This window comes from Temnothorax curvispinosus, unplaced genomic scaffold (assembly GCF_003070985.1).
Source record: "Temnothorax curvispinosus isolate PA1 unplaced genomic scaffold, ASM307098v1 QBEX01012335.1, whole genome shotgun sequence".
Lineage (NCBI taxonomy): Eukaryota > Metazoa > Arthropoda > Insecta > Hymenoptera > Formicidae > Temnothorax > Temnothorax curvispinosus.
The window spans coordinates 4873-18612 of record NW_020222115.1 but is presented as its reverse complement, the minus strand read 5'-3'; the positions used below and the strand labels follow the sequence as shown (position 1 = coordinate 18612).

Here is a 13740-nt window from a genome sequence, read left to right as displayed (position 1 = left end):
TAATTTCACTAAACCAGAGAGAAGTTAGCATCAAATATATAAATTATATATAAGATTAACTTTGAATTATTAGCAAGATTTTAATTTAGATTTGTTTGTTTAATATAAATTGTAATTAAATACGAGGTATGTATTATTAAACGATTATAATCACAGATCAAATGTACTACGTATGCACGATGAATAAATTATATCCACCGACAAGAAAATGTATGAAATTAAATTAAAAAAGTAAAATCATATTTTTAATATAATCTATACATAATGTGATCATGCGTACAATACTAAACTTGATCGCTTAAGCTTATTATATGTTGATGATAAAAGTTGATAGATTTCTTATCTCAATGTCGTACCGTGTAGAAAAATTCGCTTAATTAAGATTGTAATCAACCAACAGCGGTCGACGATGCATGAGAGATTCCGATCTGTTTTTTCCGATCGGTTTCTACTTTCCAAGAATATTTGAAATACTTAAATCTGAAGCACATTTATGTCAAGGTTTGATCTGACTGTGTTGAATGACTATTATTGATTATACACTTGAAATTTGTCGACCGAATGAAGTTTCAAACGGCGAGTAATAGCAGCTCTATTGTCACAGCCGAGTTCTTAGTTAGCTTGAGATTTTTTTTCGGTATGGTTGCTTATAATGCAGACGATATGTTCAATCATAAAAACTTCCTTGCCTAAAATTATTTTCTTACAGCTTCATAAATAATTCTAAGCTAATGACTCCAGAGAGAATGAGATAATCTTATGAGAAATAATTCGTGCAAAACTAGAAGGTGTAGACAATCTTAAATCTTTTAGTTAATGGAGAAAAAAGATATTATATTATAGTTTTCAAAGGTCAAAGCTCTCACCAGTATCCATGCCGGATTGCTGTGCCCAGTCAGCTACCGTGGTGACTTTGCTTAATGCGTTGATTTTCTTATCACATTTGCCATATTCAGCTCTGGCATCCAGTCCAATAACCCTGTATTTGGTTTTCACGCCAGAAAATATAGCAGTTGCCGTCCCTGCCGAATCCGGTACTTGTTTGTCTACGTTGTAAGTCTACAAATTTATGATAATTGTGAGATATTTATATTTAACGTGTGATGCAATTTCGATAACCGATAACGAGTGTTCGGTTTAAGGAAATAATCTATCGTACATTATCGGCATCAATCGAAATTTTCGAAGCACGAGATTCGACCGATATATTGTAATCGTTGTCACGTTTTTTTTTCCCGATAGCGTGATAAAATATATTACGTCAATGTAGAGGCGTGATATAAGTTAACAAATTCTCATGAAAATTTTCAAGTTAACAAATTCTCACGAACATCGTGTTTGTCGTATTTTCTTGTCGAGGGTAGACGCGGCGCCTTTATCAAAGGCGCAGAATTAAGAGGCTTAACGTGACGGGATTTCCCAATATCGTTGCGCCTCGAGATCGCCCCGTCGAGATTGAAGGCACAATCGATGCAATTTGAATGTCTTACCTTGGCGAGGCCGGCGTTGGAGAATTTCTCGAACGCGAGTTGGTATTCTTCACCGCTTTGGCCATTGAGCTGACCTATATAGATTCGACCGGACGTAATGGTGGACAGACCCATACCATCCCCGATGAAGATGATCACGTTTTTGGCACGATTCTCGTTTTTCTGCTCCGACAGGATTCTGTGCAGGGTCTCTTGGCCGGACTTCAGCCAGAAGGACATATCTGATAAGAAATCAGAATTTCGCTTTGATGCCAAGAAATACAATCGATTGATCGTGGTAGAACGGATAGGACGGAATTAAAACCGAAAATTTAAAAATATTGAAAAAAATATTTAAAGGAATAATGAGAAGTCTTCCATTATCTCTTAATAACTACTATCTAAAATGTAGTTTTATCTACGATACATATAAAAAAAGATAAAGTAAAATTCGATCAAAGTTAAGTTACTAATCAGTATGTGTAAATTAAGTTTAAGACATTTGCGCCGTGTGCTTATTGATTTCCTAGAACATTGCAGGATAGAATTTGGAAATTAAAATAATAATGTTGTTATCAATGAACAATTTTGTATTAACATAAACTATTTTGTGAGATATATCTCGACACTTATAACTTTGCAATAACACATAAACAGCTTGTTATTTAACAAAACAATATCGATGCAGAAAAACCTCAGGCATATAGTATCGATACTGATCGATGAAGGCCGAACTTCGCATATTATTTTATCGATTTTTTATAATAAGACAAAATTTACGTAACTTTGATTTGATCGATCAAAGCAATCTGCTTTTTTCCCAGAAATTTATCAATGAATGACGTAAAAGTATTTTGAGATTCTTTTATATATTTATAGACACGTTTAAAATTTACAACGGACATATGCTTATTAATATCATAATTATGAAAAATTTGAAGAACATGAAATCTAAAACTTATGTTTGTGATACTTATGTAAGAGAACTTTGACATCTAATTTGAATATATGTCAATTATTTTATAGTATGACGATTAAATAACAAACCTTCATAATCCGTGGATCCTTTACGTAGCGCTTCGGAATCTCGAAGAACTGCCACAATGCAAAGTAATAGAACGTAGTGCTTCATTGTGAATGTTTTTTTTCTACAATAAATAAAAAATTCATCATTATTATATTCTATAGAGAGAAATTTTCCTTTTCGTATCTTATTATCAGTGATGAGTAAAATTATATTTATTGTTCATTGTCAAAGTTATTATTAAATTATTGTTTTTTTAAATTTAGAAATGTTGATTCAATTATTCTTATTATTTTAATAGTACATTTTTCTGATTAGGTTCTTACATAATTCTTTTCAAACCAAATCAGAAACTTTAGTTTGCCAGTGAATAGTTAACAATAAAGATTTTTACTCGACTCACTGGTCATGTTTATTAATTATAACCGTTAATCGTTGTAATCATTTGCTTTGATCTTTCTTAAGTGTAAATCTGAGCCATAAAATTAGTACAATGCAGCCTTCAACAAACATTTCACTAGTCATGACATTGCACCAAAACAATTGTCATAAATCTGAAAGATGTTCCATGTGTGTCATATAGACGGTAAAGTAATACATATAACAATGTCTCAACTTTATAAAACTTTTGAAAATAGTATTAAAAGAGTAACATAGCACTCAATAGCGAACGATAGAAGTTTTGATTCCTGCATTACTACATTACTAATTTTATAACTTATTTATTAGATTTCCACTTAAGAAGGGCCAAAATTAATGGTTGGAATGTCGTGACGATTATAATTAATAAATTTGGCCAGTTAGGTCGAATAAAAATTCTTATTGATAATTCTCTTTGTTTCATGCAAACTGTATGTCAATAATTTATTAATGATCTTTAAATCATTAAACTGAGACTAACTTAAATGTGAATAAACTATGTACACATAATTAATTCTTGAGAATTTTCAAGAAAATATGTTACTAGCTGGATTTTATCGTGTTACTGGCTGTGCGCGAATGGGTCTGGGGATTTAAAATTCAAAGGTCAATGAAGAGTTTATCCTTTTATAACGAAAGTCTATAATTACTATAAACGTTATTTACAGCTATTTTACAATTCTTAATCGATATTATTTTCGCGGGCGAATGCGCGCGGAGAGAGCCGTCACTCGAAGCACGAGCTGAATCCCGAGAGCAGCGAAAAAAGCGCTTTGAGACCGACCGAATAAGTCAAACACGAGACGCGGAATCGTAATCGCTCGCTAATTCGGTATCGTCGTCGATAGCAATTATTACCTTTTTTCTCGATATAACTCGGAAAACGAATGTTCCTCGGCGCGCGGAGGGCCGGAGCTTTTATCAGCTCGCACTCCGCCCCCCCGTTCGCGCTCCGAAATTTCGCTGGGCCAATCGGCAATCGACACCCCGAGACGTACGTCACTTGACAATTTCAGCAGTCCCTGGGGCCGATGACCGATCAGCTGTTTTCGTATTTGTCTCTCCCTTTGTGCCGAGCGTTTACCTCTCGCTTTAGAGGTTCCCGAGACAAAGGGAGCGTATCGGTACACGCGGAAATGGCGTGACACTGTTTATGATCTCTCGCAACTTCTCGGAGACACGGCACTTATTCTTCGAAACGAGAATACATTTAGCTTGAAATATTCGAAATAATCCGATTACGTTGCTCGAGAAATTCTGCTATCATTCTGGCAGCAGTTCGATTTCGAACACTGGCGTTTTTTTACGTGTGCATGTTTCTATCTACTAAATTAGATAATTGTAAAAAGAGGATGACTTATCTTTTCTTCTGTTTCTTATGTCGGCATTTTAAACCCACTTTAGACGATTTGTAATTTGTGTCAAAAATTTCAGAATAGAATTTTATTTATTATTTTATATGCCGTGTATTTTGATGTAATATATATTTTAATATATATGTTAAACATATATATGTTTTAATATACACGTATTTTAATATATATTTAATGTATGCATTTTGAGATTCTTCGAATGTATTACAGTTTTATTACACATAAAATCATAAACCGATTTCTATCTTGAATTTTAATACGAATTATAGATCGTTTAAAATAAACTGTCTATTGTTTTATTTTGTCATATAGTACTCTCTTTCTGTTAATTTTGTTTTATCCAGTTTTCAAGTCTTTTGCGTAATAAGATGAAAGACATGTGATTTTCCTTTAAACATAAAAGACAACAAATTGCAAAATAAAAGAAATATTGTGAAAAAACCTATTTGGAAGAAAAATATTTTAAATGTTTGTTAAAAGGTTCCAAGAATATTAGAAAAATCTTAAGATAGTAGTTGCAGTAGAAAGCAGACGGAAACGACGAGATCTATTTGTCATTAAAAAACCATTTACGTGCATTTCCGTGATTGATATTTATAATACTGTTGGCAGTATTAGAAAAAAATACAGAAAAAGTGTAAGCACTGCTGACTTAATAATTATGTTAAAATTAATAATTTATTAAATATTTTAATTTTTTTTTGCTCAATTACAATAGTGTATTATCAAAAAAACTCACTGCAATGAGACTTACTGTTCAAATTTTGCCTATAATCAGTCATCTTTGTAGGTATTTTCTATCTACCCTACTAATAAAAATGACTTGGAAGAAAAATGAGTTTGTCAAAATCTGGAAGTTTTTTTTTTAATTAGTGGATTGGCTTTTATTTTCAATTAGTCGCTATAACACTAATTAGACTTGTTTAAAATTCTATTGAAATATAATAAAATAATGTAAGATATAAGTTTTATATTTAAAAAAGTATTTAAAATTTGATTAACAATAATGTGGATATTGTTAGTAATAGGGTCTTTTACTCTACTAATACTATAGTCAGCAATGTCAGCATAAATTATGGCTCACCCGACACGATCAGCTATTCCTAATTTAACACACCATTAGCTTTGCATTAAACGACCATAATAGGTGATAAAGAGGAACTATAAAAGTCAGTTACTAAGCTAATAAAATTACTATAATGACAAATGTATCCTACTTATACCGAAAAGTCCTGGCTCCATCGGCTTTGCGATTCTTCTTGCACACTTTTCCCACGTTTACAAACGCTTGCAAGTACTTCACCCACAATTCTGTTTGTAATTTTCCGTTTTTTAAGTAAAACACACAACTATTGTATAACTTCGCAGTTTCTTTGCGAAATGTATGTATTGTTATCCTGATAGAAAATTGTTTGGTTACGACAGCATGTAATTGAGTATAATTAAGTATAATTACACGCTGACCATAATTATCTTTACTTTATTATATGCGACATCTTGAAAAACCTAAAGATCAATTTGCTTGCCAACAAGTTGAGAAAGAGAAAAATGATATTTTATATATGTTGTGTTGTTTTTTATGAAGGAATGAAAGTTATAGTGGTGTAAGTTAAATTTTTAAAAATGTTAACTCCTGTGCATATATATATATATATATATATATATATATATATATACATATATATAGATGCAATCTATACAATATATACATTGCATCTATGCACACGAGTCAATATTTTAAAGAATTTGATTTACACCACTATGACTTTTACCTCTCCATATACTTGGACATTAAGCAATAATATAGGTGTGTATGTGTTAAGATATCTCACATTATAATTATTATAAATATCTATTAAATTATATGATAATATTCATGCCGTGTGTACAGTAATTTTAAATCATTTTTTGATAATCGGATAATTTTAAGATAGAAATAAAAATAAAACTTTTGAGCATTATTTACCGTGCTTGGTTTTTAGTTAGCCCGTTTTCTATATTTGTGTATTTCCATTGGAGCCTATACTTCGAATTTCAAGATAGTTCTTATTTTTAATTGTTAATTGCATTAAGTGTCTTCTATTTTTTCTTTTATAAAAATTAGAATGTTTAAGAAATTGTATTATACCTATTTCATTTAAATGGAATAGAAATAAATGTATTTTATTATTTTCCAAGTTTGGGAAGATAATTAGCTCTGTATTATTACTTAACTCGCTAATAATAGCTTAAATCAATTCGGCTTGTAATAATTCGGTAAATTTCCCGGTTATTTATTTTTATCAAATCTATCGCGAGATTAAATTGACAATTTTTCAGATCATTATTTGAAAGACGATACGGATTGACGATATTAACGTGTATACATTCGAACGGGGTCGCTGGCCGACCTAGTTCCTACCTCGCTCCCTTTTCAGCAAGCTTGATTGTTCGAATCTTCTCACGTGTTCCTCAAGCACCCCGAGATGCAGTTTTAATCTTGCACGCAGAAAATGACAAACCGAGTTACCACTTACCTGAGGTAATGTGAGGTGTCGTAAAGGAACTCGGTATACGATGTATCACCACGACGGTGTCAATTCGATTGGACTTGTCGATACGTCAATTCAACGATGTCTCGGCAATGCACGTCTTAAAGTGTGACATTGTCGGGAATGAAGCACACGGCACAGCGAGCGGCGTCCTTTAAATCGCGTCTCGTAATCACCTCGCCACTTCTCCAGTCAATTAGTCACCGATAGTATCCGTAATAAAAGCCGCCCGCGGCCGACCCTGACTTTCCACATAGCAAAATATATCACTCCAAGATATCTGGAAGATATCTCTATAACCACCACAATGTTCGGCAGCCGATCTCGACGAGATCGTCCCAATTGAAGTGCCGGGATACGCTCAGAGATGAGCACGAAGACAATTGCGCGAATCCTAATATTCGCTGAAGGATCGTGAGCGAAAGAAGACTTTGAATCGTCAGCTCGTTCGTGCGGTAGGCTGACAATCCTTTTAATAAAATCTCGTGTCGTTCGTTGTTATGTGATTCTATTGAGACTGCATATTGTTTGCGTGCGGTAAAAACTGAATTTGCGAGCTGACGCCCGTATCATTTTCGCGATCGTCTTCGGCCTCGCGATCAAGATCTCCGTCGGCCGCGAGCAAGATGTCCGACTGCAAGATCTCCGAGGGTCAAGGTGAGTAGGAGGGATAGGACCTTTGTTCCGGGACGACTGGGCACTGGTCCCCACTATACTTCCCAAGGCAAGTAATGCAAGTTAGTTCTAGAAGTGGAACCTTAGCATCTCTTTTGCCAAGACCGTTATTAGTAGCATAGTGCGTGGTAAAGAACCACATCCTACAAGAGGTGGCACTGTTTTCGCAAAACACTTCGGATCTAGACCGGGAAGTCCGGGAGAAGTCGGTCGGCCTCTCGTGACGTGTTGTTCTTGCGCTGCGGTCGTTACCTCCGGCGCGGCGCCGCTCGAGCAAAAATCTTCTAAGTCCCCTCGCGACGTGTGGCTTTCGCTGGGACGAATCGATACGGCGTCCAAGTTCTCTCAGATTGTATTATTAGCATGTCTCCGTTCTGATTATTTCTTAATCCGGTTCTACATCACACTATTAATATGAGGATGGATCGCGGTTTTTTTAGATTAATATTTATATCATTGAAATTTGACAAAGTGCTAAAACTGCAATGAAATTACGTGCGGCTAATCTCTATGAAATAGGTATATATTCTTCTTTTCTACGTTCTTGTTCTTTGTGCGAGATATTATTTTATGTAACATGATTTCGTTGTTTTTAGTACTCTTGATAAGGACACAAAACGGAGTGTCGAAACGTTGAGGAATGAACTAATGTAATAGTACGGCATTAAACGTAACGTCAATTTGGTCAAATCATAGAGATATAAGAGATATCTCTATGGGTCAAATAATACCTCTTATTATATTTTCTTAGTTTATATAACTTATTTATTGTTGTTTTCACAACTTTATAATACATAGTTGAGGCGCTATTTGTCCACAAATTTCTAGTTGCTGGTACACATTTTTTCTCTGAGTGTATAGTTCTGTCTATTTCTAATAGTATATTACTCTAAATGTTATTTTTGAATATATAGGTAATATTTTCGTCTGATGATGGTCCGTCCACTTTTGTGTAATATCAAGCAAATGAGTCTTTGTAGCTCCTACATTTAATGTTTCCAATTAACTTCAGAAAATGTTCCCTCGATAACTCACAAATTGAATTGAGTAGCAGTTGATTGAAACAATCTAAGCAAAATGCCAAAGGATATATATCTCGTAGCACATTAATAATATTCAATAAAATAATTTATGCCGATAAAACCCGATGCAATTTTTATGTACATTTGTTTATTAAAAACATTCATTTTATTAAGAATTTTGATGTCACACAAATACGTTACACAAAGAAAAACAACGTTTTGTACGTACAAAAGCGATTTCTTTTCTGTGAACACAAATACAAAAATTAAAATTTGCTTACTTGCAGCAAAATCGGGGAAATATTATAGTTGATAACGTGTAATGATAGAAGAACAAAAACCGAAGAAAAAATGGAGCGAGAAGGAAAGAGAAGTTTATCGAAGAAGGATCGAGGAAGAGAAGAAGAAACGGTTACGTAAGAAGAATAAATGGAGGACCAAAGTGAAATAAAGGAGTATCAAAGATGAAAATTGCGATGCTTAACTTACAAACATATCTAGGAAGAATCAAATAAAGGATAACTACATAGAGTAATCCCCAAAGCTTATACAATTATTAAATTTATTTATTTATAGTATTTGCAACAACTTGAATAATATGACAATCAATAAAATATCACGATGAATAAAAATATACAGTACACATATTTATTGGAATATATAAGTATAATACTCTCCGTTTTTTGTAATGTTTCTGCAATTTACTATATTTTCTGGATTTTTATTTGACCTGTTTCTTCCTCTTTCTGTCTGACAGATGTATCAAATAATTGAACATTTAATCAATGAGTTACATAAATCAAATATGATCCAAGTTCGTTGTGTGCAAATGAGCTGGATGAAGTAGATTAAGATTAAAAAATCTTTTAATTGAGTTTTTGCTGGTAAAGCACAAGGAACGGAACTTTTTTGGATCTTGAATAGAAATACTATGCAAGTGTAACGTCTTGTTGCGTATTATGTGATCTGCAGATAATAATCCAGCTGGTCGCTCGCCATGGAATGGCTCGCCATGGAATGGCTCGCGAAAGAATGTAGTTAGAAAGAAGGATCCATCCATATTCTTCTTTTCTTCAAGGATTGATTTAGAATAGCCAGGATAGGTCTTTATTATGTTATTACAACCTTCCACGTTACATGTCTCTGTGACAATTTTTAAAACCATTTCATCTTGGTCAACATCTGCAATACATATTATATAATGTAAACTTTAAGTTACTTTCACACATACTAAGTGCATAAATTGTAATATTTACCAATGTAGCATGACTTGGTTTCAAGAGCCAGTATTGGCGTATTAATAAAGGTAAGCTCTTCATAAAGATTCCTATAAGATTTTACTTCCCATATATCCTTATCAGGAAAATATTGATAGAAATAAGGTGATTGATATATAATTAACGTATCACTAAAAATGAAATGTTCAGTAACGCTGGTAAAGTGAACATCAGGTATTGGTGGCGGCGGCATAATACCTATTTATTGTTTAAATACAAAAGAAAAAAATTAATATATAATAAAATATATTTTAATCAATAAAAGGTAATTTTAAGGATCAACATTAAATTAATTCATAAATAATAATAATAATAATGAGAATCATTAATTCTACGATTTGATATGTATGCAATAAGGTTGATCTTTGGCCATTTTGAATAATTTCTTATACATTTTCATGTATAATACATATAAAAACGTAGGAAATGTATTATGGTATATCCAGACAAATTTGCATAGCGCATAAACATAAATTGATTGATCCATATACATGTGCATGAGGAAGTGGACCATACCATTTCTTTATACATATGCTTATGCACCTAGCCTGCGTTCGGATATTCACTGCCAGTATTGAAAATCTATAGTGTATACATAACGTAAATTATAGATTTTCAGTACTGGCAATGAATAGTGAATATCGGAATGCAGTTTTTCTGCAATGCAATGCAATCCTATGCAAGTTTTTCTGGATAGACCTTTATACACCATAACTATAAGGTTTCGACCAATTACGTTGTTTGATTCGACGGTCCAGTGATTTATTGCAATAATTAAAGTATGCAAAAAGTCGTTGGTCTTTATAATACTTTACAAAATTCATTTTCTCATGAAATTTGTGACACGGCCGAACTCCCCGTGACTCATATCTTCAAAATTTATTTAATAATTAAACTTGTTTTACTTTTTTTTCATAAATATTGACACTTTTCACGGTTAGTTTTTTTAAATCGCGTAATAATAATGGCAACATCCGCAGTAACAATTATTTAGCGTATTACGTATTTAATACATGGTTGAAATCATGGTTTAATTCATATTATACTATGTATAATACATGTAGGAAACCATGTATAATACATCGAGTATTACTTACCTATTCCTGATAAACGAATAAACCAAAGATGTTCCTGCACAATCCTGCCCAAATTATAGTGTGTATTAAAGTTTGTATGTACCTTTGCACTTTTAGTCCATATACCTACGCATTTTTTAAATACAAAAACAGAAATTAATATAATAAAATAATGTGTTTTAATCTATGAAAGATAATTTTAAGGTTGATAATTTTAAAGGGCATCAATTTCATGACTGATAATTATGAGAAGCAATATCATACACATAATCTGTATGAAATGTATATATTATAATCTTTGTTTAAAATTATTATATGTATATATATACTTGGGTAAGACGTTACACGTATACTTCGCACATGATATTATTGAAATGCGCATTATGTAGTTGCATAATTAAAAAGTCACCTGTATAAATATCATAGATCTCAATAGTCTGCGATGGTAGTTTACACTGTCTCACACCGCCTACAAGCAGCAATTTGTCTTTCAAAAACACAGTAATCATATATCTCTTCTCCCAACTGGCATACTAAAATATTTATAAACAGGTTTTAACAGATAATATTTTATTTATTCTATTATTACTTATCTATTTATTCTTATCATTTATCTAAGGATATTTACACTGTCTCAAGAATCCATTTCTTAGATATCAAAGAATAACGCCATACATTTTTGTTAAACGTTCCTGATCCAATACCATATTCTCCGCCACAAAGATATAAATCGTATCCTTAAAAAAAGATCACATAAGATATTATAATAATTAAATAAATAAGACAATACTGTTTTATATAAGACGGAATAAAAAACAGACTGTGGCATACTTCTGGCAGTGATCTGCATTCCTTCAAGAGGTTTACCAGTACTGGAACAATGTTCGATAATATCAGGAGGATACTCGAATGAAGTTAGCTCAAAAAAGTCATCACCATCCCAGCAATGAATATATTGTTCACGGTTATTGTGTTCACAAGATATAATACCATGTAAAATTGCTTCCTTTTTCAATACAATATCTGAAGGAATTGTAAAATCCTGCAAGAAAGGAGATTTTATTATTCGTTATAGAATTGTAATGCATTAATGTACAATTAATAGAAGATAATATATAGTATATATGGTAAAAGAACACAAACGCGCACACAAAATAAATATGTAGGGAATATGTATATGTATATGTATATGTAATTCGAAATCTATTTTAGTTGAAATACAGTAAAGGTAGAGTTCAACCGAAAATTTGATTTTGGTTTCGGTTTTAGCCGAAATTGAAAAGAAATTTCGGCGACGTAGCCAAAACTGTGTTCTTATTTTCCACAAATGTTTTAAAGGCTTGTTTAAGAAATCTTTTTTTATTTTAGAAATTTTAAAAATTTTGTTATTGAAATAATATAATTGTGATATAATTGGGATACGCCGGATAGTATAACTATAACTTTTTAACGATGCGTTTCCGGACTTATATGCTTATAGAAACTTTTTTTCAAATTCAATTTTCTATAAGCCCCTGAAGTTTTATTGGCTTAATCTGGAACACCCTGTACAGTATAGGTAGATGTGTGCGCGTATAAATACGTCTTTTTCAAAATTTCCATGAAAGTTTCGGTTTTTGGTTTCGATTTCGGCCAAAATTGATGCATAAGCGAATATTCGTTTCCGGTTTCGACCGAAATTAAAAAAGATTGTTTTCGTCGGAATCTAATTGGAGATAAAAGAAGGTTTATAATTCCTGTATTATTGCTAAAATTATTTTACTCTAATGTTATTTTTCAACATAACATACTCACACGATGATGGTTTTTCCACTGATTTATAATATGAAACAAATAAGTCTCTGTAGCTCTTACATTAATGTTTCCTATTAACTTCAAAAAATTTTCCCTCGACAACTCATAAATTAAATTGACTGGCAATTGATCGAAACGATCTAAGCAAAGAGCCAAAGAAAGATCTCGTAGCACGTTAATATTCAGTTTTTGTGCCATTAACCAAATTTTAATCGCATATTTTGGTGACATAAATGAGTGTCTTTCATTTCTGTCGGTTAGATCGTTTATTAAGTTATCTGTTAAGTTATCTGCTCCAAATAGAACGCTTAATTCCAACAGAGTCAAGAGATGATCAACCAGGTTTTCAGAATTATAGTTTGCAGCAGATTTAAATAAAATTCTGATGTCGTAATGAATCCAATCAATGAAATCCTGCAAAATTATTAAGTCTCTATTTCACAATGAGATAATGTACGATAAATCTCAGGGTAATTTCTATATACATTTGTCTATTAAAAACAATAAAAACATGCATTTTGTTAAAAATTTTGATGTAACAAATACGATGTAACGTAAATGTTACAAAAAGCGATTTCTTTCCTATGAACACAGACAAGAATTAGAATTTGCTTACCTGCAGCGAAATCCAGGAAATATTATAGTTTATAACATGTTCTGTTTGTTCATATTCTAAAAAGTTTTCAGACAAAAGCGCGGAAAAATACTGACTCTTGTTCATCAATTTTTGCTTTTCAACCTCGAATTGCTTCTCTTTGAGAATCAATGTCACTGTTTCGCGCGGTTTCCCGCTTTCATTGCTGTTATTTTTCATTCTAAAACAGTACATGTTATCAATGCGATAAATGTGCATTCAAACGTGCTCTCTGAAGTAAACGCAGTAACAATTGCACTACTTACTTTCATTCATACGTCTGTCGAATATCTTCTTACATATATGGCATCGTAGCACCACGTGCTCAACTACTGACGCTACTCTTTCGACTTTTTGCTCCTACACACTTGCACACAGAATGTCAGAATGCGTAAACACTTGCCACGCGGCGAGAAGGGACGTGGTAAGCACGTGGTAGCTCATC

General features: G+C 32.5%; 2 protein-coding genes across 2 annotated transcripts in view; both read right to left on the bottom strand.

The window, feature by feature from the left end:
* LOC112462380 (alkaline phosphatase 4-like) overlaps positions 1-2610 on the bottom strand; it is a 6002-nt gene extending 3392 nt beyond the window's left edge. Inside the window, exons 1-3 of the mRNA XM_025028113.1 lie at positions 2517-2610; positions 1491-1711; positions 867-1059 (exon numbers count right to left, since the gene is read on the bottom strand). Coding sequence (XP_024883881.1) covers positions 867-1059; positions 1491-1711; positions 2517-2601 — 499 coding nt within the window. The 5' untranslated portion in view covers positions 2602-2610. The remainder of the gene's footprint in view (positions 1-866; positions 1060-1490; positions 1712-2516) is intronic.
* A 6703-nt stretch (positions 2611-9313) lies between these two features.
* LOC112462376 lies at positions 9314-13476 on the bottom strand (the record flags this gene model as incomplete). Its single annotated transcript, XM_025028110.1, has 7 exons — positions 9314-9696; positions 9771-9883; positions 11255-11400; positions 11498-11604; positions 11699-11909; positions 12662-13075; positions 13278-13476. Coding segments are annotated over 7 exons (1573 nt in total), but the record flags the coding sequence as incomplete, so codon positions are not given.
* Between the last annotated feature and the right edge of the window lie 264 nt (positions 13477-13740).